The sequence below is a fragment of the Carassius carassius genome, chromosome 44, assembly GCF_963082965.1.
Source record: "Carassius carassius chromosome 44, fCarCar2.1, whole genome shotgun sequence".
In the NCBI taxonomy this organism is placed as follows: Eukaryota; Metazoa; Chordata; class Actinopteri; order Cypriniformes; family Cyprinidae; genus Carassius; species Carassius carassius.
In genome coordinates, this window is record NC_081798.1 from 12,670,786 (window position 1) to 12,695,849 (window position 25,064).

At 43.7% G+C, this 25,064-nt stretch overlaps 1 protein-coding gene across 1 annotated transcript in view; it reads left to right on the forward strand.

Moving 5' to 3' along the window:
- LOC132126600 (voltage-dependent P/Q-type calcium channel subunit alpha-1A-like) overlaps positions 1-25,064 on the forward strand; it is a 140,199-nt gene that overhangs the window by 97,266 nt on the left and 17,869 nt on the right. Inside the window, exons 36-45 of the mRNA XM_059537963.1 lie at positions 2,477-2,593; positions 3,136-3,201; positions 3,391-3,488; positions 3,670-3,820; positions 3,994-4,121; positions 15,805-15,901; positions 19,969-20,074; positions 20,456-20,563; positions 22,187-22,290; positions 24,317-24,423. Coding sequence (XP_059393946.1) covers positions 2,477-2,593; positions 3,136-3,201; positions 3,391-3,488; positions 3,670-3,820; positions 3,994-4,121; positions 15,805-15,901; positions 19,969-20,074; positions 20,456-20,563; positions 22,187-22,290; positions 24,317-24,423 — 1,082 coding nt within the window. The remainder of the gene's footprint in view (positions 1-2,476; positions 2,594-3,135; positions 3,202-3,390; positions 3,489-3,669; positions 3,821-3,993; positions 4,122-15,804; positions 15,902-19,968; positions 20,075-20,455; positions 20,564-22,186; positions 22,291-24,316; positions 24,424-25,064) is intronic.

Sequence of the window (25,064 nt, forward strand, 5' to 3'; positions counted from 1 at the left end):
TTTTTAAGTTTTAATAAAATAACTTTAGATTTGGTTTTGTTAACAACATCAACATTGGCTGTGTCCGAAAGCTCTAAACTGCTCCCTTTGGAGGCAGCATTCCAAGGCAGGAAGGCAGAAAGGAAGAAATTCTGCTTCACTTCCTGTCTCCGGCTGCATGGATGTATCCTTCACTGCCATTGATACCCACAATCCTGTGTGTTTTATTTCGTTTCGGTTTAGCTAAAAAAATAAGCATAACATCGGAAAGTTGTGTCAGTGGTCAGTTTGTGCGGAAATGTATATTTCCAGCAATCTTTTTGCACTTTTGATGTCTAGCGAGATATCAGTATTACAGTAATTAAATATAAATTTAGTTATCACTCAGACTAATTCTATTTTGTGGCACATTAAACCATTACGCTGCCTCAGAAGCCTGTCCGAAATCAGTTTCATGTGCAAAAACGCTGACTGCAAAGTCACTGCCTGATAAGGCAGCGAGGCAGCTGCTAGGTTTTTGGATGCAGCCATTGTCCCGAAGTTAGTTAGCATTGTATTTCTGTAAATTCATTGTAAATGCTTTTCAGGCCACTGGAAGAGCCTGCATAGTGAATCAATACCCACCATATCTGTGTTTGATTAATCAGCCTGTTGACTGTATCCATAACGACTTATTCCTGTTTTATCTTTTTACATGCTTTCTTTGTTCCTCTGATTTGTTGGCGATAAACCCATCCAATCCAAAACAAAACAAAAATGCACTATGAAACTCTCATATCTATCATCTCATGTGTACCCATCCAATGCCCTCAAACACTCACTGTACACATATGCCTCCATCTACTGCAACAACACATAGAATCCGGTTGGTTTGTAATTTTCTCTCAGCTTCTAATGCATCCATTACCCAAAATGCTTCTCTCTTCCCTCCCTACTTTCCTCAAAGCATGTGCTTCCAGTATGATGACCCATGAAAGATGCTTGACAATTGATCAACTGCTTTATAATATTCTAATAGTAATTAAAAAACACAAGGACTGGGTGGTATGATGGTTTAAAAAAAAGTGTCAATTTACTGTTTACACCATGGTAGTTTTATCCACACAGCTATCGTTTTGTGGGTCAAAATAAGGAAAACCTGTTGTGTGGATATGGTTTGGAGCTTAGAAATCCAGAATAAACATTGCTACATGATTATTTATTAACCATTTGTCATCAAATTTCCAGAAACACAACTGCATTGTCATGTAGACTTTTACAATGATCTAAAACTACTCGTGTAAGCATTTGATTCAACCACCCTAATACAAACACACTTATATAGAAGTACAAGGGCCAATATGTAGTGAAATAAAGTGACTTTAACTAAATTAACATAAAGATTTACCTAAATGTATTCCCAAGAGATTCAGACAAACTTCAATAGCCGACTATTGCTCTTATTGTCCTGTAGTTCTAATCTGCCTGGTTACCCACTGACCAATGAGAGCTCTGTTTTTGTTTTTACCTATAAAAATGCATTTACACATTCACAGATAGTCACAGACATTGTCATGCCTTCGCTGAATGCCATGCACTTTAGCAAAAGCTGCATGATGACTTGTTCTTTCATTACCTTACCTTATCTTTTCTCATCTCATCTGCCTGTTCTGCACTACTATAGTTCCTCCTTTCTTAAGGAAGAGGGCGCTGCATCTCATTCAGAAATTTGTGTATGCTGGAATGGGGGAGTGATCCTCAATAACCTGTCCACACAGCTGAGATGATTTATTGTTTATTGTACCATGTCTGAACTCAATCTCAGTTTCAATTTCAAGAGCGATTTGTGTCAGTTGTGTTTAAAATGCAACACTGAAATAAATAGAAAAATAGAAAGAAAAATGAACTTTGAACTGTGTGGATTGGACCATTGAGAATTACATGACCAACACAGCCAATCCCCATTGGCTAATGTTGTCGGTATTCTACTCCGTATGCCTGTATTTGCTAAATATTATAGTGCATCAGGCTGCTTTCATACTGTGTCTTGCCTGTCTCAACAGATCAGTGCATTTGATTAAAAAAAGTTTATGCTTTAATATATGATTGGATGATGACTGTTACAATTTATTGATTGTTTTTCTTAAGCCCCCCACCCCGCCCCGAATTAATTTGGTCCATTTTTTTTTACCATTGTTTTATTTCATTTTTAGTGTCAATTCCAATTTAAGCTTATTTTGTACATTATGTATATTTATATACATTTACAAAAGAAAATCTTTTTATACTTTTATGTATTACTTTAACCCACTTTCTCTCAAAATGATTTTATTCTTTTATTTGAAAAAAGAACATTTGATTAATCATCATTAAACTGATTGTGATTTTTTTTTCTCTCTCTTTCGTACAATCACAATCTATTTCACATACTGTGTCTCTTGCACTCTTTTCTCCTTTTTCTTCTGGAACATTCTCCTCTGTCTCTGTTTCTACATATGTCTCAATCTAATCTCCCCAGGATAACTTCATAAACCTGAGTTTTCTGAGACTCTTCCGAGCAGCACGTCTCATTAAACTCTTGAGGCAGGGCGAGACCATTCGCATTCTGCTTTGGACCTTTGTTCAGTCATTTAAGGTACAAAAAATCATACTTTAATGCCTAGTTATACAACCACACCAATTCACCTGCCAAATTCAAGTCCAAGGGATAACAGTTAAGAAAAATCAAAACATTTTTGCACCGAAATTGAAATTTCAGGCACTCTAAAGTCCCACCTTAGAGTTATTTCTCGTCTTAAGAAATGTTTATTTGCATATTTTCTACATGTAATGAAAATGTATAGCCAGCTGTCCTGCCTAAAAAAGTTAAAGAGTAAATATCCATGATTCATTGGAAACAGTTTGGAGACCAGAATTAGTTATGAATTTTTTAATTATTTAATAAAATACATTGTTCAGAAATAAACAATAATTGGATCATTGCAGTACATAATTTCATTCAATATTGCAATACCTGTAGATGCAACTTTTATACAAGCAAAGTGACAATGCACTAAAAACACACCTATTTTACAGTGTGCACATCTGTAAAAACACATAGACCGACTTTCATACCAAACTTCAAAATTTGGCCCAATTTCTTTCTCCTTTCATGGTCTTTCTGTCTACCATTTACAGGCTCTGCCGTATGTGTGCCTGCTCATTGCAATTCTGTTCTTCATCTATGCCATCATTGGCATGCAGGTAACAGCTGTTCTGTTTGAAATGAGTTTTAACATCACTTGTGGATTTTTGAAAATCAAAATAAAGACTAAATTATCCTAAATAAGCTTATTTCAACAAGTTCAGAAGTGGCATAGGTTTGCAGAGAGATCTCATCTGTGAGATCAGTGATGTGTACAGTATTTTTATATTTTCTCTCTGATTCTGTAGTTGTTTGGGAACTTGCGGCTGGATGCAGAGGAAGGTAGTGCAATCAATGAACACAATAACTTCAGAACCTTCATCATGGCCCTGATGCTCCTCTTCAGGTCGGTCTTGTGTCTTTACCAGTATTATTTTAGTATATAAAATATATATATTTCTGTTTAGCATTTTTTTTTTTCAGTTTTATTTTATGCAAAAACATTATTTTTAGTTTTTAGTATTTCATCTAATATTTGTGTTTTATTTCACCTTTAAATGTCACGTGTTTGTATGTTTTGGTAACAGGAGTGCTACAGGCGAGGCATGGCATGAGATCATGCTGGCATGTCTCGGAGGAATGGAGTGTGATGAAAGCTCTGGGAACGAGGGCTCAGAGTGCGGCAGCAACTTTGCTTATGCCTACTTTGTCTCTTTCATCTTTCTCTGTTCTTTCCTGGTGAGAACAGCCTCCACCTGTTTCTTTTCGCCTTCCTTTCCATTATTCCCACTTTTTTACACTTACCCTTTTATCTCAGAAATGCATCTATTCTTTATTTATTGCTTCAAACATGAAATAATTAATTCTGTATGTTTTGGGGCTTGTGTTGTGGGGTTTGTATTTGTGTTTAGATGCTGAATCTCTTTGTGGCCGTCATCATGGATAACTTTGAGTACCTGACCAGGGACTCCTCCATTCTGGGTCCACATCATTTGGATGAGTATGTCAGGATTTGGGCAGAGTATGATCCAGCAGCCTGGTGAGTTAAACGCTCATCTTTTACACTTTTTCTCCCACTCAAACACAAGACCACAGATTTTATGCTTTTAGGCACACATGCAACCATTGATTTTTACCTTTAAATTGTAGAATGGAAAACCTAAATCACCTAATACTAACAGTTTTAAAAAAGGAAACATGTTCACTGCAAGCTAACAAACGCTGTAACATTCTAAAGATTCTTTATTTTGTCAACAGATATGTATGTGCACACAAACTAACTCAAAAACCAATCATTCTTCTCCATAGCTGCTGGCCTAGAGCCTCTTACATCTTTTGTTACTGAAAACATCCCCAGAATGTCCCATAATACTGTCACAGGCAAGACAAGGCCCTGACAGATGGTAGATTTCAAAATCTCAAAATGACCAGTGTTTGTCTTTAAATCCCTCCTACTTCCCCCTGTCCCAGTGCTTGCCTAGTCCTCGAGTGCTGTTCTGCTGGAGCCCATGGAGTTGGTCCGCACACATCCACTCATGATGACTGAGCAAAAGAATGTTTAACGACTGAACCAGGGTTGTGCGCCATTCAGAATACAATAAAAACCTTTTTTAAATTATTATTCTTCCAGATCATTTCCTGAATTTGAATTGAATTTAAGTTACGGTACCAAACAAGATGTAGAATTGCAATTTGAATTTGAATGTTTATAAATAGCACTGAAATTAATCAAAATTCATGCAACTAAAAGCAAAGCTAAGGTTTATAGGCCTTATGGATGGATGGATGGCTGTCTATAGACATTTGAATTTACTAATAGTGTATATTTCATCACATTAAAGAAATTAACTCCAACCAGGTTGGAAAGACATTTAATTTCCCACAATGCATTACTTATTACATGATTTTCAACATAAAAATCAAGCATTTTATACAAAAAAATTTTTAATGTGAAAATAATAAAGGAAAACCAGAGTGCAACAAAGTGTATAAAAATGTAAGAAAATAATCTACTTAACTCCCCAAAAAGACATCTGTGTGTGTGTGTGTGTGTGTGTGTGTGTGTGTGTGTGTGTGTGTGTGTGTGTGTGTGTGTGTGTGTGTGTGTGTGTGTGTGTGTGTGTGTGTGTGTGTGTGTGTGTAAAAACTGCAGCAAGAAACCAAGGAAGTGATTTAAAAGAATAAGCAAGAGAGAGAGCTGAACATGAATCCCTGTGCATGGCAGATTCTGACTTCACAATGACTTAATTCTCCCATCTTTTTGGCTCAGGTGTGCATGGCAAACATCTTCACAGACAAGCTGTCGCAGCTTATTTCTGTACTTGCCACTGCATACAAACATTAACAAAATACACCTCATGTATTTTGACTGGTAAAGCCCACGTAGCTGTCGTTGTATGCAGTTCAATTAAGTCATTGGACTCGCCAAGATGAGAGAGTCTCTCATGTGCACGGTCATAACGGTGGATTCGTTTACTCCGCACCGTGATGGGGGAGGATTCAGAACAGCACTAAAGATCATTCAGGGACAGCTTCACCATTTCTATTTTTTTCTACAAAAAATTTTGCACAGGTGTATTGACTGGATTTTGACATGCATTGAAATCTCACATGCATGTTTAGATTGTGAAGAGGAAAGATAGCAGCTAAAATTCATTTAGAGATACATGAGCATTAATTTCAAAATGTCCATAGCATGCATATATTAATTTATTTATTTATTGCAATTTTAAATTAAATCAAATGTAAAAAAAAATGTTTTGTTTTATAGAAAGCACACTGAGTCCGGAACTCTCGTCTGACATTTTTGCACGTAAAAAAATAAATACGACCTCAGGTTGTGTCCATCATGTTTAAATACTGCCTCCGAAAATGTCATCCATCATAAAAAATTCGAATTAGGTTCTATTTTCTGGTATTTTATATCCGTAGTAAGCATTTTGATAGAAAAGGATGACCTTAGTGTGCAAGGACCTTTAGTGTTGATGTCACAAGGTGACGATCTTTAGGGGCGGAACCAAAATTCGGGAAGTTTGGTTCCGCCCGGAAGTGTTTCCGCCCGGACCGGAAAAACAGAACACCGGAACTTCCGGTAGCGCCGTAAGAAGGAAAATCAGGGAATTCGATGCACCTGTGCCTAGTTAGGGACAGCGGTTGGTGATTGGAGGATACGCTGGACAAGGCAGTACTTAAGGCCAAGTTATTTTACAGTCTGGGAAGCTCTCTTTGGTGTGTGTGAAGCACTGGGTTGTGCCCGTCTTGGTACGCTGCTGGTAGCTGTCTAACTCTCTCTCTCCCTCAGGCTGGAATTGTATGATTGTGAAGACATCGCGAACCTTAAAGGTTGAGAAGTGAACAGATTATACGGCGAACTGAGACGACGTGAAAAAGGGGATTGGAAGTGGCATTGATGTGAGTACTAAGAGCTAGTCGAAAGTGCCCTGTATATTGACCTGGCGTTGTGTAGATCTCTCCAGGAGGAGGAGGGTGGCCCTACCCCTAATATAGTGTGGTGGGAGAGCCGAAGGAATACTTATTGAAGTAGTCGCAACGACGACATCACTAGCTAGGCCGCATATTCCATCGCCAGATCCGAACCAAGCGAAGTGAAGGAAGACGGGTGTCCTTTCCGTACACTGAGTGTGGTGGGTGAGTCTTCGTGCTGTGAAAACCTATAATTTTGACGTGGTGTTGTATATTGCTGTGGGCTGCTGTGTATTGCCGTGTGTCCTGTCAGATAAACCCCCGCCTTCACGCACTTCGGCGTGGGAGGACAAGGAGATTGCTGGTCCTGGCCTAGTTCAGTACAGTATATGTTGTGAGCGTGCTTCAGATCTCCGGAGATAGCACGGTACGCTGTGTCCAGCCCAGAGGTGAAAGCCATCCAAAGCAGAGTAACTGTGTTTTGTGTCTAAGTTGATACCTGTGGAGAGGAAAGGAAAGAGAGTGAGTAACACAAGGAGAAACAGAGGAAACCTGTACTTACAGTGCGCTGTGTTCAGCCCAGAGGTGAGAGCCATTCAAAGCAAACTAACGGTGCTATTGTGCCCAAGTTGATATCTGTGGAGAGAAAAGGAGAGAGAGGGAATAACACGAGGAGGAATAGAGCGAACCCTGTACTTACAGTACGCTGTGTCCAGCCCAGAGGTGAGAGCCATTCAAAGCAAACTAACTGTGCTATTGTGCCCAAGTTGATACCTGTGGAGAGAAAAGGAGAGAGAGTGAATAACACGAGGAGGAATAGAGCGAACCCTGTACTTACAGTACGCTGTGTCCAGCCCAGAGGTGAGAGCCATTCAAAGCAAACTAACTGTGCTATTGTGCCCAAGTTGATACCTGTGGAGAGAAAAGGAGAGAGAGTGGGTAACACGAGGAGAGACTGAGGGAACCTGTACTTACGCCGCTGCCTGTGGAGAAAGAGAAAGCGAGTGAGCACCCAAGGAACGAACTGTGTGAACCAGTACTTACTGTGAGCTGTAATCAGCGAAGAGGTGAGAGCAAAACCAAGCTGAACTAACTGTGCCTGTGTGTCCCAGCCGCTGCCTGTGGAGAAAGAGAAAGCGAGTGAGCACCCAAGGAACGAACTGTGTGAACCAGTACTTACTGTGAGCTGTAATCAGCGAAGAGGTGAGAGCAAAACCAAGCTGAACTAACTGTGCCTGTGTGTCCCAGCCGTTGCCTGTGGAGAAAGAGAAAGAGCGTGAGCACCCAAGGAACGAACTGGGTGAATCAGTACTTACTGTGAGCTGTAATCAGCGAAGAGCCGTTGCCTGTGGAGGAAGAGAAAGAGAGTGGGCACCTCGAGAACGAACTGAGTGAACCAGTACTTACCGTGAGCTGTATTCAGCGAAGAGGAGGAAGAAGGAGGGCGCTACGGATACCTAAGACTCAGGCCGGGGCCCGAGCCCCACGCCCCGGATCCCCGTGGCCCCCTTGCTCCCTGACCTCTTCCCGGCCATAGCCCATCTGGAGGGCCGAGTCAGAGTTTAGTTTTAATTGCCCTTTCCCTATTCCCTAAGCTATTTTTAAATATTTAAATAAAGATTGTTTTATCACTTACTTGTTCTCGTGTTGCTTGGCCATTGGGTCGGGTTTGGGGACCTCCTCGAGGTGGAAGTTGAGAAGGGGTGTGGCTTAGTTAAAGCATAGCCAGCCCCTGGGTGTGACAGATTTGGCGTAGTCGGCAGGATTTCCACCTCGAGTTGAGTAACCAAGGTCGTCCAATGACCGACAACGCGGGGCTTTCAGCCCAACCCCGTGCCATGCCCGTTTTTATGGGGAGCCCCTGGATTCAAAAATATGGGGGGACAGAATCCGAGGTACGATTGTCTGAATGGAAGGCTCAACTAGAGTACTTGGCCGACCTACAGGGCCTTAGTGCAGCCCAGCGGCTTCAATTTGTGTTAAACTCCCTGGATGGAGAAGCGCGGCGAGAGGTGCATGCCGCCCCCGAAGCCGTTAGAGCCAACGCCCAAACCGTGTTCCAGTTCCTCACTGAACAGTATGGTGACCACACCCCCGTAGCTGTCCTTCGCTCCCAGTTCTTCAATTGTAAGCAGGGCCCCCGCCAACCGATTAGAGCTTTCGCCCTGAGGTTGCGAGAGCAATTCGCCCGACTACAGACCCGTCGGGACCACGGGTTGGGAGATGGAGAGACTCTATTGCGGGACCAGTTTCTTCTGGGGTTGAAGGAGGGTCCGGTGAGACAGAGCCTACGTATCCAGTTTCGAAGGGACCCGGGTCTTACGTTCGAAGATCTGAAGAAAGAGGCACTGGCCCTGGAAGGTGATGAGACTGAGGTGAGTGGTTCCCCAGTGTGTGCGGTTGTCAGTGAAGTAGCACCAGCACAACCCGGAGGCCCTGACTGGAAGCAAGCACTGAAGGCTGAACTTTTGAAAGATGTCCGCGATCAGATGTCTGAACTGTCTAAAGCCCTCGTAGGAGAATTGCGCCAAGGACGGGCGCGGGAGGAACCACGGCCGGCGCCCCGAGACCGAGTGTACTCAGAGGGAGGCCGAGAGCCGTTCAGGCGCCCGAACCACTTTAACCGGCCCCGTTTCGAATGGGACGAGCAAGGGCGACCCATCTGCAACCGCTGTGGCAAACCAGGTCACTATAGCCGCCAGTGTGGGCCCCGCAGGGCGTCAGAAGGGGGTTTTTAGGTCGGCCGGCCACTGTGGGTCGTGTGGCCGGGACCCCTCGAGAAGACCCTGGAAGAGGATATGGCTCTAGGAGCCAGATGATTGGGCGTAGCCCCGTGGCGAAGGTGAGAGTGTGCGGCAAGGAGATTCAATGCCTGGTAGACACAGGCTCCCAAGTGACGTTGTTTGCTGAGAGTTTATCCGAAGAAGTGTTTGGGAAACAAGGGGCACCAGGGGCGGAGGCCCCCTGGCTTACTCTGAAGGGCGCAAACGGCCTCGACATCCCATATATTGGCTACCGATTGACGGACCTAGAGGTTCACGGAGTGATGGTCCCCCAGAAAGGTGTGATTATCGTGCAAGACCATTGTCTGGGTGCACATCGAGCCCTGTTGGGCATGAATGTCCTCGCTGATTGCTGGGAAGAGCTATTTCGGGCTAGGCCCGTATCGAAGATACCACCTGCAGAGAGGCCCAAGTGGGAGTGTGTGGTAGTTGACTGTCGAAGGGTGCAAATGAGCCAAGTCCGCAGGGAACAGGAAGAGGTAGGAAGAGTGATGTGTCGTTTTGCTTTGTCTGTCCCCGCAAAAAGTGAGGCTGTTGTGTGGGCGCGAGTACCGCCCCGAAGAGCGGGCCCAGAAGAGTGGGTGCTGGTGGAGCCCCATGTGGATTGTCCACAAGTGGAAGTGGCACGAGGACTATCGACGGTCCGGCGGGGGAGAGTCCCCGTGAGGATACGGAATGTACATCCATACGCGGTGCAACTACATCGGCACCAACGATTAGCCCGTCTGACAACGGTTACATCCCACCAAGTAAGGGAAGAGAGGGATATTAGTTTTCGTCAGGTGTGCCCCACTGTCATCGAGGTGGCCCTGACACAAGTAGACACCCCATGGGGTGGTATGGAGAGGAGTGTGCCGAGCCACCTGGCGGGTGAGTCGTTACAAGGGGAGGATTTAGAGCAGGCACAGACACAGAAGTTACAGGCCCTCCTTCGGAGATGGCAGCATGTGTTCGCCACCCACGATGAAGACTACGGATGCACCCAGGTGGTACAACATCATATACCTACCGGGGATGCAGGGCCCAGCCGGGAGAGGTATCGCCCAATTCCGCCCACTTTGTATACCGAGGTACGTACACTCCTGCAAGGCATGCTGAAGCAAGGAGTTGTTAGGGAAAGCAGCAGCCCGTGGGCGGCCCCCATAGTGCTGGTGCAAAAGAAGACGGGGGCTTGGAGATTCTGCGTGGACTACCGTAAGCTGAACCTCGTGACTAAGAAAGACGCTTTCCCTTTGCCACGGATCGAAGATTCGCTTGCCAGCCTCACGCAGTCGGCATGGTACTCTACCCTAGATTTGGCCAGTGGCTACTGGCAGGTGCAGGTGGCCGAAGCAGACCGGGAGAAGACTGCCTTTACAACCCCGTTTGGACTATTTGAATGGGACCGGATGCCTTTCGGGCTCTGTAACGCTCCGGCCACCTTCCAGCGGCTGATGCAGCGGTGCTTGGGAGGTCAGTTAATGGAGTCAGTATTAGTTTACCTGGATGATGTGATTGTCTACTCCCCAGATTTTGATTCACACCTGAGGCACCTCGAGGAAGTCTTTCGGGCCATGGAGAAGTACGGATTGAAACTACAGCCCAATAAGTGTCACTTACTACGGAGAGAAGTCAACTTTCTGGGCCACGTGGTCAGTGCGGCTGGAGTGTCCGTAGATCCTGGAAAGGTATCGGCCGTGAAGGACTGGAAGGCCCCGAGGACAGTGAGGCAAGTGCGATCCTTTTTAGGATTTGTGGGATACTATAGGCGTTTCATAAAGGACTTTTCAAAAATTGCTAAACCCCTTAATCAGTTGCTGGTTGGCACAGGTCGTAACCGGGGCCGGGGGTCGCCCAACGTAGACTGGGATGCAAATTGTGAGTCGGCGTTCCAGACATTGAAGCAGGAGCTGCTACAGGCCCCTATCTTGGCATACGCAGATTTCACAAAACCATTCCTTTTGTATACAGATGCCAGCAATCTCGGGCTGGGAGCGGTGTTGGCTCAACGGCAGGACGGAGTTGAGAGGGTCATCGCGTACGCCAGCCGGAGCCTCCACCCAGCCGAGAGGAACGATGCGAACTATAGTTCTTTCAAATTGGAGCTGCTGGCGTTGAAGTGGGCCCTAAGTGAGAAATTTAAAGACTACCTCTGGGGTGCCAAGGTGACGATCATTACAGACAATAACCCATTAGTACACTTACAGACGGCGAAGCTGGGAGCCGTGGAGCAGCGGTGGGTGGCCCAACTGGCCAACTTTGACTATCAACTACAGTACCGACCAGGGCGTGAACACATGAACGCGGACGTCCTCTCAAGGCTGCCCGAAGCGGAAAGCCCCGGAGGGGCCAGCCCGGAGGAGGGCTATATGGTAGGAGCAGTAGAGGCACCAGGCAGCAGACAAGAGGCCGTGCCTGAGAACTGGGGATGGGATCCCCGTTGGTGGAGGGAGAGACAGGCCAGGGATCAAGATGTGCGGCTGGTAAGAGAATGGCTGGAACAGGGCCGACGGCTGACGCCAGCGGAGAGGTTAGCCCAGACGGATACTGGGAGGAGGCTGCTGGGGCAATGGGACAGGCTGGAGCTGAGAGATGGCGTTTTGTGCAGAAGGGTCAGTGACCCGAAGTTGGGCGAAGAAGTACGCCAGATCGTGGTACCCGCAGATGAGGTAACGGCTTTAGTTTCGGCGTACCACAACCAGTTGGGGCATCAGGGACAGGAGAGGACCGTGTCCCTGCTTAGGAGATTCTTCTTTTGGCCCGGGCTAGAGGCATCGGTGCACGCCCTAATTCAAGCTTGCCCGAGATGCATATTGTTTAAGTCCAGACGGGAGGTCCGAGCGCCAATGGTACCCATCCATGCGAAGGCCCCCCTTCATATCATGGCTATGGACTTCTTGACACTGGGCCGACCACGAGATCGCTACCAGAACATCTTGGTAATAACGGATTTGTTCACAAAGTACGCTTGGGCTATCCCCACCCTCGACCAGACTGCAACCACCACCGCTACAGTTTTATGGCGGGCCGTCTTCCAGACGTTCGGATGCCCGGAGTTTCTGCACTCCGATCAAGGAGCCAACTTTGAGTCCAGGGTAATTAGAGAACTATGCCAGTTGTACGGTTGCACGAAAACTCACACCACTTCGTATCATCCTCAGGGGAACGGCGGCTGTGAGAGATTCAATCAGACCCTATTGGGGCTGCTGGGGACCTTGGACCAACAACGGCAGGACGATTGGGTGAGTGCCTTGCCAAACCTCCTACAGGCCTATAACAACAGTATACATAGTACTACGGGTTACGCTCCCACTTACCTGATGTTTGGCAGACACATACGAATGCCTACTGACCTGGTCCTAGGAGTGATAGCCGACCAAGAGGAAGCAAGTGTAACGGAGTGGGTGGGGCGCCATCACCAGCGCTTGCATTTCGCCTACGAGCAGGTGTCGAAAAGGATACAGACGGCAGGAGAGAAAAGTAAGCGGTTGTATGATCGGACTGCTAGAGAAGCCCCTCTACTGCCAGGAGAGAGGGTGTTGGTGAGAGATAATCGGCGGCAGGGGAAGGGGAAACTGAGTGACCGTTGGGAGGCCACCCCTTATGTAGTCTGCCGGCAGCAGAGGCCGGGGCAGCCGGTCTATACCATCCGGCCAGAAGGGAAGTCAGGCCCCGACCGTGTGGTGCACCGGAACATGATTCGCCCATGCCCTAACTACCCTGAAGCCGTGGAAGAAGTCCCCACGGAACCTGTACCAGCGGCCCCCTGGATTGAAGGTTGGGCTGTGGTACCAGGGAGACCCGTGGTGGCACCACCCCCGATCGCCCCGAGAGAACCAGAAGCAGCCCCTGAACAAGCTGAGCCCGATTCACCAGTGAGACGATCCCAGCGAGAGAACCGAGGCCGACCCCCTGCCCGCTATGGGGAGTGGACAGCCCGAGGACGTTCTAGGGACTAGAACGGATTGGCGGGGGAGGATGTCACAAGGTGACGATCTTTAGGGGCGGAACCAAAATTCGGGAAGTTTGGTTCCGCCCGGAAGTGTTTCCGCCCGGACCGGAAAAACAGAACACCGGAACTTCCGGTAGCGCCGTAAGAAGGAAAATCAGGGAATTCGATGCACCTGTGCCTAGTTAGGGACAGCGGTTGGTGATTGGAGGATACGCTGGACAAGGCAGTACTTAAGGCCAAGTTATTTTACAGTCTGGGAAGCTCTCTTTGGTGTGTGTGAAGCACTGGGTTGTGCCCGTCTTGGTACGCTGCTGGTAGCTGTCTAACTCTCTCTCTCCCTCAGGCTGGAATTGTATGATTGTGAAGACATCGCGAACCTTAAAGGTTGAGAAGTGAACAGATTATACGGCGAACTGAGACGACGTGAAAAAGGGGATTGGAAGTGGCATTGATGTGAGTACTAAGAGCTAGTCGAAAGTGCCCTGTATATTGACCTGGCGTTGTGTAGATCTCTCCAGGAGGAGGAGGGTGGCCCTACCCCTAATATAGTGTGGTGGGAGAGCCGAAGGAATACTTATTGAAGTAGTCGCAACGACGACATCACTAGCTAGGCCGCATATTCCATCGCCAGATCCGAACCAAGCGAAGTGAAGGAAGACGGGTGTCCTTTCCGTACACTGAGTGTGGTGGGTGAGTCTTCGTGCTGTGAAAACCTATAATTTTGACGTGGTGTTGTATATTGCTGTGGGCTGCTGTGTATTGCCGTGTGTCCTGTCAGATAAACCCCCGCCTTCACGCACTTCGGCGTGGGAGGACAAGGAGATTGCTGGTCCTGGCCTAGTTCAGTACAGTATATGTTGTGAGCGTGCTTCAGATCTCCGGAGATAGCACGGTACGCTGTGTCCAGCCCAGAGGTGAAAGCCATCCAAAGCAGAGTAACTGTGTTTTGTGTCTAAGTTGATACCTGTGGAGAGGAAAGGAAAGAGAGTGAGTAACACAAGGAGAAACAGAGGAAACCTGTACTTACAGTGCGCTGTGTTCAGCCCAGAGGTGAGAGCCATTCAAAGCAAACTAACGGTGCTATTGTGCCCAAGTTGATATCTGTGGAGAGAAAAGGAGAGAGAGGGAATAACACGAGGAGGAATAGAGCGAACCCTGTACTTACAGTACGCTGTGTCCAGCCCAGAGGTGAGAGCCATTCAAAGCAAACTAACTGTGCTATTGTGCCCAAGTTGATACCTGTGGAGAGAAAAGGAGAGAGAGTGAATAACACGAGGAGGAATAGAGCGAACCCTGTACTTACAGTACGCTGTGTCCAGCCCAGAGGTGAGAGCCATTCAAAGCAAACTAACTGTGCTATTGTGCCCAAGTTGATACCTGTGGAGAGAAAAGGAGAGAGAGTGGGTAACACGAGGAGAGACTGAGGGAACCTGTACTTACGCCGCTGCCTGTGGAGAAAGAGAAAGCGAGTGAGCACCCAAGGAACGAACTGTGTGAACCAGTACTTACTGTGAGCTGTAATCAGCGAAGAGGTGAGAGCAAAACCAAGCTGAACTAACTGTGCCTGTGTGTCCCAGCCGCTGCCTGTGGAGAAAGAGAAAGCGAGTGAGCACCCAAGGAACGAACTGTGTGAACCAGTACTTACTGTGAGCTGTAATCAGCGAAGAGGTGAGAGCAAAACCAAGCTGAACTAACTGTGCCTGTGTGTCCCAGCCGTTGCCTGTGGAGAAAGAGAAAGAGCGTGAGCACCCAAGGAACGAACTGGGTGAATCAGTACTTACTGTGAGCTGTAATCAGCGAAGAGCCGTTGCCTGTGGAGGAAGAGAAAGAGAGTGGGCACCTCGAGAACGAACTGAGTGAACCAGTACTTACCGTGAGCTGTATTCAGCGAAGAGGAGGAAGAAGGAGGGCGCTACGGATACCTAAGACTCAGGCCGGGGCCCGAGCCCCACGCCCCGGATCCCCGTGGCCCCCTTGCTCCCTGACCTCTTCCCGGCCATAGCCCATCTGGAGGGCCGAGTCAGAGTTTAGTTTTAATTGCCCTTTCCCTATTCCCTAAGCTATTTTTAAATATTTAAATAAAGATTGTTTTATCACTTACTTGTTCTCGTGTTGCTTGGCCATTGGGTCGGGTTTGGGGACCTCCTCGAGGTGGAAGTTGAGAAGGGGTGTGGCTTAGTTAAAGCATAGCCAGCCCCTGGGTGTGACATTAACAAATTTTTTTATGCCAAAATTGCTGGGTTTTTAATTACTCCTCATCTCAGTCTTATGAAAAGGGTGCATTGCAGGAAGATTTAGGTCTTTCGTATGATCAAAACATGTTTGTCAGACCCAAAAATGGGTTGGGCTGTCCTTTGAATGATCTGGTTTTCCATCAGTTTGAGGCAGTGGAACAGCCTCACTGGGTTTGGTCTGTGATTTGTCAATGGATATGTGTGCTTTTATTCTCTAGTTCTTTGTGCTCCTCTTCTTGTTTCTCTTTTATTCCCTCTTCCTCTCCACCTCTTCTTTGGCTCTCTGGCTCTGTTTCTTCTCTCTTTTCCTTTGTGTGCCCCCTCTCTAACCTCCCTGTATTCTTCTTGCAGCGGGCGCATTCATTATAAGGATATGTACAGTTTATTGCGGGTTATCGACCCCCCGCTGGGCTTAGGCAAGAAATGTCCTCATAGGGTGGCCTGCAAGGTTTGGATCCTACTAAACAAAAACCTTTAGCACCTGCTCGCATTGAAGACTGGAATGAATGTTACTTTTCTTTTTTTATGTTTTCTTTTTCAGTTGATTTTTTTTTACTCTTCACAGTTTTTCTTCTTTTACTTAAAATTCATTTTTGTTATTTTATTCGCCATCTCTATATGCATTCTGATATGACAAATGAGAATGTGCGGGACAATGCAGACACCTTTTTAGAAGCATGACGTGCACTGCCATCGACAGCCAAGTCTGTATGAATCTCTCTGTGGAATGAATCACTAAACAGTCAATCAAAAAAAAAAAAAAAAAAAAAAATGATTCAGTCATTTTGTTATTTTTTTCTTTCTGCTTGCTGTTGAACCATGCCTTGGCAAACTGGGTGTAACAGTGTGCATTGTTCTTGTTTGGGGACGAAGTGAGGGTTGGGGATCAGAGGACTGCATTGACGTGACTACCATAGTTCACCACCAAGCAGCGGAGCTTTTCTTTGCCTGTTTGAAGCCCCACTGCAGTTCTATGGGACCGTCCCACGATCGCATAGAACAGTGTTTTTACTAGGACTAAAAATCAGCTTCCCCTCCTCCTGTTTAACCTCCAGCCAATCAAGAGCTCTCCCGCTCTCAAAGCCCCGCCCCTTGCTCAGACCAAAACAATAACCTATGTGTCTTTGTTTTTCTTTCTTGCCATTCTTATTTCCTCCTCCCTCCTTTTTTGGTTTAAATCCCACCATCCTCCGGTTTGTCCCATGATGTCCTTTCCCCCCTGCATTGTTTTTTCTTCTCGTTCGTTGTCCTCCTCCTATTTTTCCCCCGTTCTCCCCGTTTAATTTATGGGGATCTCACCCCTCCCCTCCCACCCCACTCCCCTTACAGCGGCAGGATCAGTTACAGTGATATGTATGAGATGCTCAGGCACATGTGTCCTCCGCTAGGCCTGGGGAAGAGGTGCCCAGCTCGGGTCGCCTACAAGGTTAGCGGCGGCAGCCCATCCTGGGTGCGCCACAGCCAATCAAAGTTGTCCATTTTTTTCTGTTGGTGTTGGTGAGCTGCTGTACTTTTCTTTTTACTTTGTGGGGTATCGGTGAAAGCATTAGCCAGCTGACACATACATCCGAATGGCACACATCCACTGGAGAGCGGGAACGGAGGGTACCTTGTCAGCCCTTCTGCACCGTACTCAAATACTCACTAACTCATATACAGATGGAAAATATTTTGTTGTGACTATAACAGGAAATCTTAAATGTCATTTAAATGTCATTTTCTTAGCGATTCTTATGAGAGATTATGACTTTACATATTTATTAAAATCAACATGAAATCAGAATAGACCCTTCTCAGTTTCTTAATACCCTTACCTGCTCTTGTTCATTGAATTTCATGTTGACTTTAACTAGAAAACAAGGAATATTGTATTATTTCCGCAGTAGGTTTTCCATGCTCATTGCAGAAATATAGTCTAACTTTAAATACAAATATGAAGGATATAGAAAGTCTGTGTGCGTGTACAGAAGGACTGGGAAGGATCGTGTGCCTTTGGTCCTCTGTGTCTCTCCCTCCAGTGGATGATTCTTAAAGTCTACATATCTATGATTTCAACTGTTGACACGTTTGTAGGTTCAGTCTTTAGACTCACTTTGTCCTTTTGATTTTTTTCAGCAAATCCACTAGAATCACAGAAAAGCTTTTCCACCTGTCCTTCGTTTGATTCTGTCAATGCAGTTCTGACCTGTTTCCGTTCCCCTCTCTCTTTCTCTCTTACTGTCTCTTGCTCTATCTCTTCTTTTCCCCACATTCCTCCGGTATACATTTTCAGCAACTACATCTTTACATCCCTGCACAAAAATTCCTTTCTCTTGCTCTCTTCCTCTTTTACTTCCTGTCTTCTCCCTATCTATCTTGCATTTCATCACTTTTAATCAGCATGCTCCTTAATTATGCTAATTGTAAGGATCTGATTGCATCCTTGTGTGACCGTTACTTCCAGCCATTTTTCATGTCACGTTCATCATATTAAGAATATGGACCTTAGTCAGGGTGTAAGGCATGATTAGTTTGAGGTGAATGATTATGAAGTATTTTTTTTCATACAAAATATCATGCGTCACTCATTTTGCAGTTGGAGGCTGTAATCAATATCCCCTAATATATATCTTTATAGCCTTTTTCACTGTACAGAGGTTTTTAGGTGTTAATGCTTATATTTTTAATATATAAGCATTATTCTTAAAATATTTATTTAATATTTAACTTTTGAGCAGTAGTGTATTTGAGGACATGTGTACTTGAAAGAAATTTTTATGTTTTCTGGAGTTTTTGCCCATTGCATGTATTGGTTGTACTCGGACAGACGATCTATGTTTTGCATTTAATTGAAAATGGCATCTACGCTAAGTCCAACAGACTTCCTCTATGGTAGACATTTTGTGAAATGTAATTTAGTTTTGACCTCACAAAGCTTTGCTGAGACTCCCTTGACACCAATCTCTTCACTTTCCTCACTCTCTTTTATTGTTTCCCCTCATCTCAAACAAACAGCATTTTTCTTGTTCTCTCTTTCTCCTCTCAGACTTTCTCTCTATCCATTGCCAAGCACACCACTCCCCCCTTTCTCATTATTTTTATATGTGGTACACATCTCATGGCTTTCCAGTCTGAAGTGAACTAACTTCTATACCTGTTGCCCCCTAATCCAGTCCTACACCTCTCGGTGTACAACGCAGCCATTTTTTCTTCTTTAACTCCGTAGGGAATGCCACCCCTTATCTGACCTTCAAAAACTGCACCCGTTTTGCATCGAGAGATCAGAAAAAAAGCACAAAAAAAAGCATTACAATTAACCCTATGAAATATCACCTAAAGAAAAATAAAGATGCTAAACAAACCCAAAAATACAAGTGGTCAATGAAAAATTAAATGATACTCTCCGTGCGCGGCTGCACTGCTCTTGTTCTGTGAGGGGTGGGGAGGGAGGAGGGGGGTGCATGTTGCATGGAGTAGGGGACCGGTGGGGAGGGCGGGTCGTCCCATTGCTGAACTCCGATTAGGGGTTGTGCTACATTGCATGTGCTTTTGCTTTTGCATGGCCACCGCTGGCACGCGGCTCATGCTCGTTGGTATCTACACCTGCAAGGAACAACGGACTGGTCTGAAATGGGCACACGAATATACGAAGGCTCACAAACACATGCTCACTTCCTCACACTAACACCATGTTGTGTGCTTGTGTGTTCCAGTTCCATGAAGGTACATCCAATGCATGAAACCGGCATCTAAAAACAACTTTTTATGTGCCCTTTCGTTCATTGGTTTATACAAAATATATGAACTCCGACAGGTAGGGGGAGCTCTTTGGCAGTAGCCTTTTGTGATACATTTGTGACATTTGTGTCCTCAGCCTTTGCTAGCTGATCCAAGGTCAGTTGATAGCACTTCCAACAAGCTATAAGCACACTTTACAATGTAGAAACTTGAATTAGATGCACAATATCATATCATGTGGCAGTCCCAAAAAAATACATGCTTATGTGAGAGATATTTTTGCCTGATCTGAGAAAAGTTTTCAGAGGCAGAGGAACACTGATGACGATGAAGCGATGACTTTATCCCATGTGATACTGCTCCACTTATCTGTGAGGGCTCCAATTAAGTCATTTAATTGATGTGTATGTACAGTATACGTTCTATAAAATGTGTGAATTGTTGATTCACACATTACAACGTTGCAGATTATTGGTCAATTATTTGTCAGTCTAAGAAAACTGCTCTCATAGATGCCAACTTAGTCTTCCCAGATCCCTTATTGTGTGGTTGTATGAGTATCACCAAAAGAAATGGTGGATATTTGTAGGCATCCACGGCATCAAAAGAAACTACAGTCACGACTACAATCAAATGGGTGAGAAAAGCTTAATCTCCTGCAATTTGTGTGGCCAGTAATTTATTCTTTGGCTACAAACTGCTGAGCTCCCCAAGCCTTTTAATAGCCCACCAAAACATCTGATTGGAGGTTTAACTTACACAGCCTCGCCCTCATCCCCTCTGATTGGCTCTTCACAGAGACTGCTACGCATGGACCTACCTGTCGCAGATGACAACACGGTGCATTTCAACTCCACTTTGATGGCTTTGATACGCACAGCTCTGGACATCAAAATCGCTAAGGGTACAGAACGACATCCCTCTTTCTTTTTTCTTCTTTTCTATCTTTTATTTGACAAAAAATAAAAACTAAACATAAGTCCATGTATCATAAAATGTTATTTTATAAATTTGAGTCAGATATGCCAAAAAAAATTCAATTTCTTTCTTTCTTTGGTTTTGTTTGTTTCTTTTTTATTCTCTATTTCTTTTTTTTCTTTTCTTTTTTTTCTACATTTTTACATTTGATATATAAAAAGCAGATTATTTTCTTTCTTTCTTTCTGAAAATGCTTTCGGTGTATTGACATATTTTGTTTGTCTGTACGTATGTGCACGCGTGTGTGCGTGTGTGTGTGTTTGTGTGTGTGTGTATGGACCCTGTCCTGACATCATACACTTAACAGGAGGCGCAGACAAACACCAGATGGATGCCGAGCTCCGTAAGGAAATGATGTCGATTTGGCCAAATCTCTCCCAGAAGAACCTGGATCTGCTGGTAACACCACACAAGTGTAAGTTGCAGATGGGTTTGTAGAAAGAAATTAATAAATAAAAGATCACCAATTCATCAGAGGACAGCTTCTCTCAGCACACACCGCTCAGCACCCTCTGATCAGGCACCACTTTCACTTCAACTAACCCTCATCCTGTCCCAACATGACAAATCAACATCTTATACTGTTAATTAGATCAATAATACCATGCTTTACCATATTAATGCTATTTAAAATCATTCAGTTTCACAACTATATGATTTATTGCTTATTGTCATTCCACAGCTATATGATTTATGATTTATTATCATTCCTCTTCTAAAATACATACCCTCTCTTCCTCAACCTCTTTCCTCTTCTCCCTCTTTCTTTGTTCTCTCCTCTGTCTTCACTGGCTGTTATCAGGGGGTGCCTCGCTATAGACGGATCCTCTATAGAAGTCTTTTCACTCCAGCACGTGTAAAGCACAAAGCTGGGCTCAACCTCTAGACCACGGAGCCTCAAAAAGAGTGTAGCCTGAGATATTACCTCATGTTTACAGATGTTAGAGACTTTACATTTTCACATTTTTAACAGAATGCATTTAAATCTGTCTATGGTATCTATAAAAAAAATACTTTTGTGTGCTTTCCTTTAGCATGTTTCTTTTTCATTTAGAAATTTCAGCATGCTTTAGAGATATTTCTAAGGTTTACTGTCAATCCCTAGGGGTTTCATGCCATTTTACTATGAAATCTAACAAGAAAGTGCTTAATGTGAAGGGATATCTTTTGTCATTTTTGGCAGCTCAGCATTTTTCTAATTTATATGTTATATGTCTCATTCAAACTCTGGATGCCGCAGAGCTTTGATGGAAAATTTGAGCTCCTCACAAAACAGTGTAATCCTTGCATTCTGTTATTCTTGCCTCATTCACGGTATGTATTCATAGTGAAATGGCTCTTGAGTCCCTGTAGGAATGAAAAACAGGCTAGAAATATGAAGCTATTAAAAATAAGAGGTTCTTTAATTAATGAGGATCTGACTGTGAAAAGACTATTAGCTCTGTGGTGTTTTGTATTTGTTGATGTACTTTGTTTAGTGTCTATTGTATAAAATGTTTATTGTGTGTTTTTGTGTAGTTGTATATACAGTTGCACCAGAAAGTATTTGGTCACTTAAACCATACTGAAATGTTTTGAATGTTATTGCATTTGGTAGCAGCACATCAGGTGGTATTTATTTTAAGGATAGCAAAATATTTTACAACAAAAATTGGTTAAATATCACTGTAAATATGCCTAAGCAAAATCAAATGCATGTGGTAATTTGTTGTCTATGCAATGACATTCATACTTGTATAAGTGTCTAAAACAATATTTTGGGGCAGCTGTATCTGTGAAATTTGTCTTGTAATTTGTTGTTTACCTGTTGTCTAGTTTCTCAGTCCCAGATTAAGACTCATTCTGGCCTTTGATGAACTTCTGTTGGTTCATTGCCATTGAAGTTTCTTGTGAGGTCATGACTGAGTTTTGTCTGGCTCTGAGAGACTAGACCTTTGTATTTGTGGCATGTCTTGTCTCCAACTCCCATTCCCCTCTCGGCTCAGGGTCCCATTCCACCCCGGTCTAATTGTGCAGGGTAACTTTTTCATATTCTCAGCAGCAACAGACCTGACAGTGGGCAAGATCTACGCCGCCATGATGATCATGGAGTACTACCGGCAGAGCAAGGCCAAAAAGCTGCAGGTGCTTCGTGAGGAGCAGGTACCACTTCAAACAAACAAACAAATGCCAAGTTTGCTCTCTAGCTTAGTAACACCAGTGATTTGTGCCTGTCCACATGGCTATAAATTCACACTTGTTGGCTGTGTCTGAAATGTATTTATAAATATTAACCTATGATTCGAGTTCTAATTTCTAAAAGTAATCATTGCATTTTTTATATTCATATTTATGCCTTTTTTATTCAAATATCGGTGCTTTTATACAGTATTTGTTATGAGATATCCCAAAATATGCATTAAAATTTATTGTTGAAAACCAGAGTCTACATATATAGGCAGTTAGACATTCAGCTGACTGTAGTTTCAGATGCAGCCAATGTCTCTTTCACTGTTTTAAAATGAAATTATCCCTTGTTAGATATGTACACTGCTGTTAAAAAGTTTGGGGTCGTACATTTTTTTCTGTTATTTTTCTTATGCCCACAAAGGCTGCATTCATTTGAACGAAAATGCAGTTAAACAGTGGTATTGTGAAATATTATTACATCTATTTTTCTATTTCAGTATATTTTAAAATGCAATTCATTCATCTGAGGCTAAAGCTGAATTTTCAGCAGCCGTTATTCCAGTTTTGGGTGTCACAGGATCCTTCAGAAATCAATCAAATATGCTGATTTGGTGCTCGAAAAACATTTCCTATTATTTTCAATGTTGAAAACAGTTTTGGTGCTTAATATTTTTGTGGGAACTGTGATGCATCTTTTTAGGATAATTTGAAGAATACATTTTTCAGAATTTTTTATAGCTTTTTAAATGTCTTTGCTTTGACAGTCACTTTCGATCTATATAATGTATTCTTGTTGAATAAAAATAAATATATTTTGTATCTTATCAGTCCCAAACTTTCAAACAGTAGTGTATATCACTTCCCACATGGAGCACTATGATTTAAAAGATGTACATGCAAACATTTAGTGCTTTTATGGCATGGAAACAAAAACACTTATTATATACAAGATCATTTCACATTTTATTTACTGAGTTAGAGCATGCTTAACACACACACTGTAGTTTTGCAGGGTATATGCAATTATGAATGATACAACATGGCCTTTTGTCAGTGTCACTTCTGTCCCCTTCCCTAGAAACGTTCCCATCCTGTACAAGCACAGTGTCCATAGTTTCTGCCTGCATTTTCAATTTAGTAATAGTTAGAGCCTACCACAAAGAGCATGGACACTCTGCCGGCATCAGGGAATGGTCTAAATATATGTTTGTGTCTTGCCTCACTTGATTCCCTGTCTGTCTCTTTACCTGTTGTACTTCACTTGACTGCATCTGTACCTCAGCAACGTCCTCTCAACATCAGCTTCACTTTTGTGGCTGTCTCCCTCTCTATAACCATGTCTGATGTCTGTATATCTATGTCTGTCAACTTGTTTGCATTTTAACTAATTCTTTTTGATCTTTCCTTCTTGTTTCCATTCTTTTTGGCATATTGGATCTCACTGCCAACCCCTTGTTCTTTTTGGTGTGCGTGTAATTTTCTCTGTTTTGTCTTGTCTTCCTTCATTTGTTGATTGGTGAGGTTGTCACTAACATGGAATCTTTTCTGCCTCCGTGTGGACACCTTTTGTCTAACCAAATATGTTCATTAATGGATGTTGAGGGGAGGTTCTTGGTGTAACCTTTGGGCTACCACGGTCTCTGAGATTTTTAGTGTTCATAGTTTAAGTTTCACCCAACCAGAACATGTAGTTCCTCAGTATGAACCTCAGATCTTTACTGTAGCTCGCCCAAATTGTTACAACCACCCATGTCTTCCAGTGGGTTGAATGGAAATGTCTTGAGCCATCAGCACCTACCTAGACAGCACAGCCCCAATGGAGGACTCCATTCAGGTTGGTGAGGGCACAGGAGGACTCCATTTCACATGATGCCCTCTGGGGGACCTCTGCTGTCTGGTACCCCACCACCTGTGGAATGCACAGTGGTTTGTGTGTGTTACCCCATATCCCATAAGTGTGTCTGATCCCAGCTGTAGGCCATGTTCGTATCTCACACAGAACCGAACGCCATTAATGTTTCAGCGCATGGAGCCATCCCCGAACCAGGAAGGGGGACAGGGGGTGAACGGTTTCCCCGAGTTGCCGCAGGAACCTGTCAACAGCCTGTGAGTAGCATCTTGAATAGTCTTTCTATGCAAGTCATATGAATGAAAAATACTTGTAAGTCATTTATTAATCAGAGTTCATATTCATTGCAGCATTTACTAATACATTATTAAAATCCAAAGTTTGATCTCTTAATGTTAATTAATGGACCTGAACTAACATGAACTAACTATGAACAGTTGTATTTTATTAATTAACATGAACAAAGATTAATAAATAATGTAACAAATGTGTGGCTTATCGTTAGTTAACATTAGTAACTGCATTAATTATTATGGTCTAATAAACCTTATTCCAAAGTGTTACCGCTTTAAGTTAAATCTTTCTGAGTGAGTCTCATGAAAACATATCCAGGTCCATATTTATTCCCAAAAGCTAAATTAAATAATAAAATGTTGTTTGTTGCATTAATAAAATTAATTAATTTGAAAAAATAATTATTATTAAATAAACAATTGTATTGCAGTAAGGAAAATACTGAAATACAAATATTTTTGTTAACAAAATTCCATAAAATATTTATTTAAATTAATTCAATTAAATTAATTTTACTGAATTTAAATTCCGAAAAAGCGTACATTACATACAGCATAACAAATACTGCCATGAAGTACTGTATAAAAAGAATTTACAATTTAAA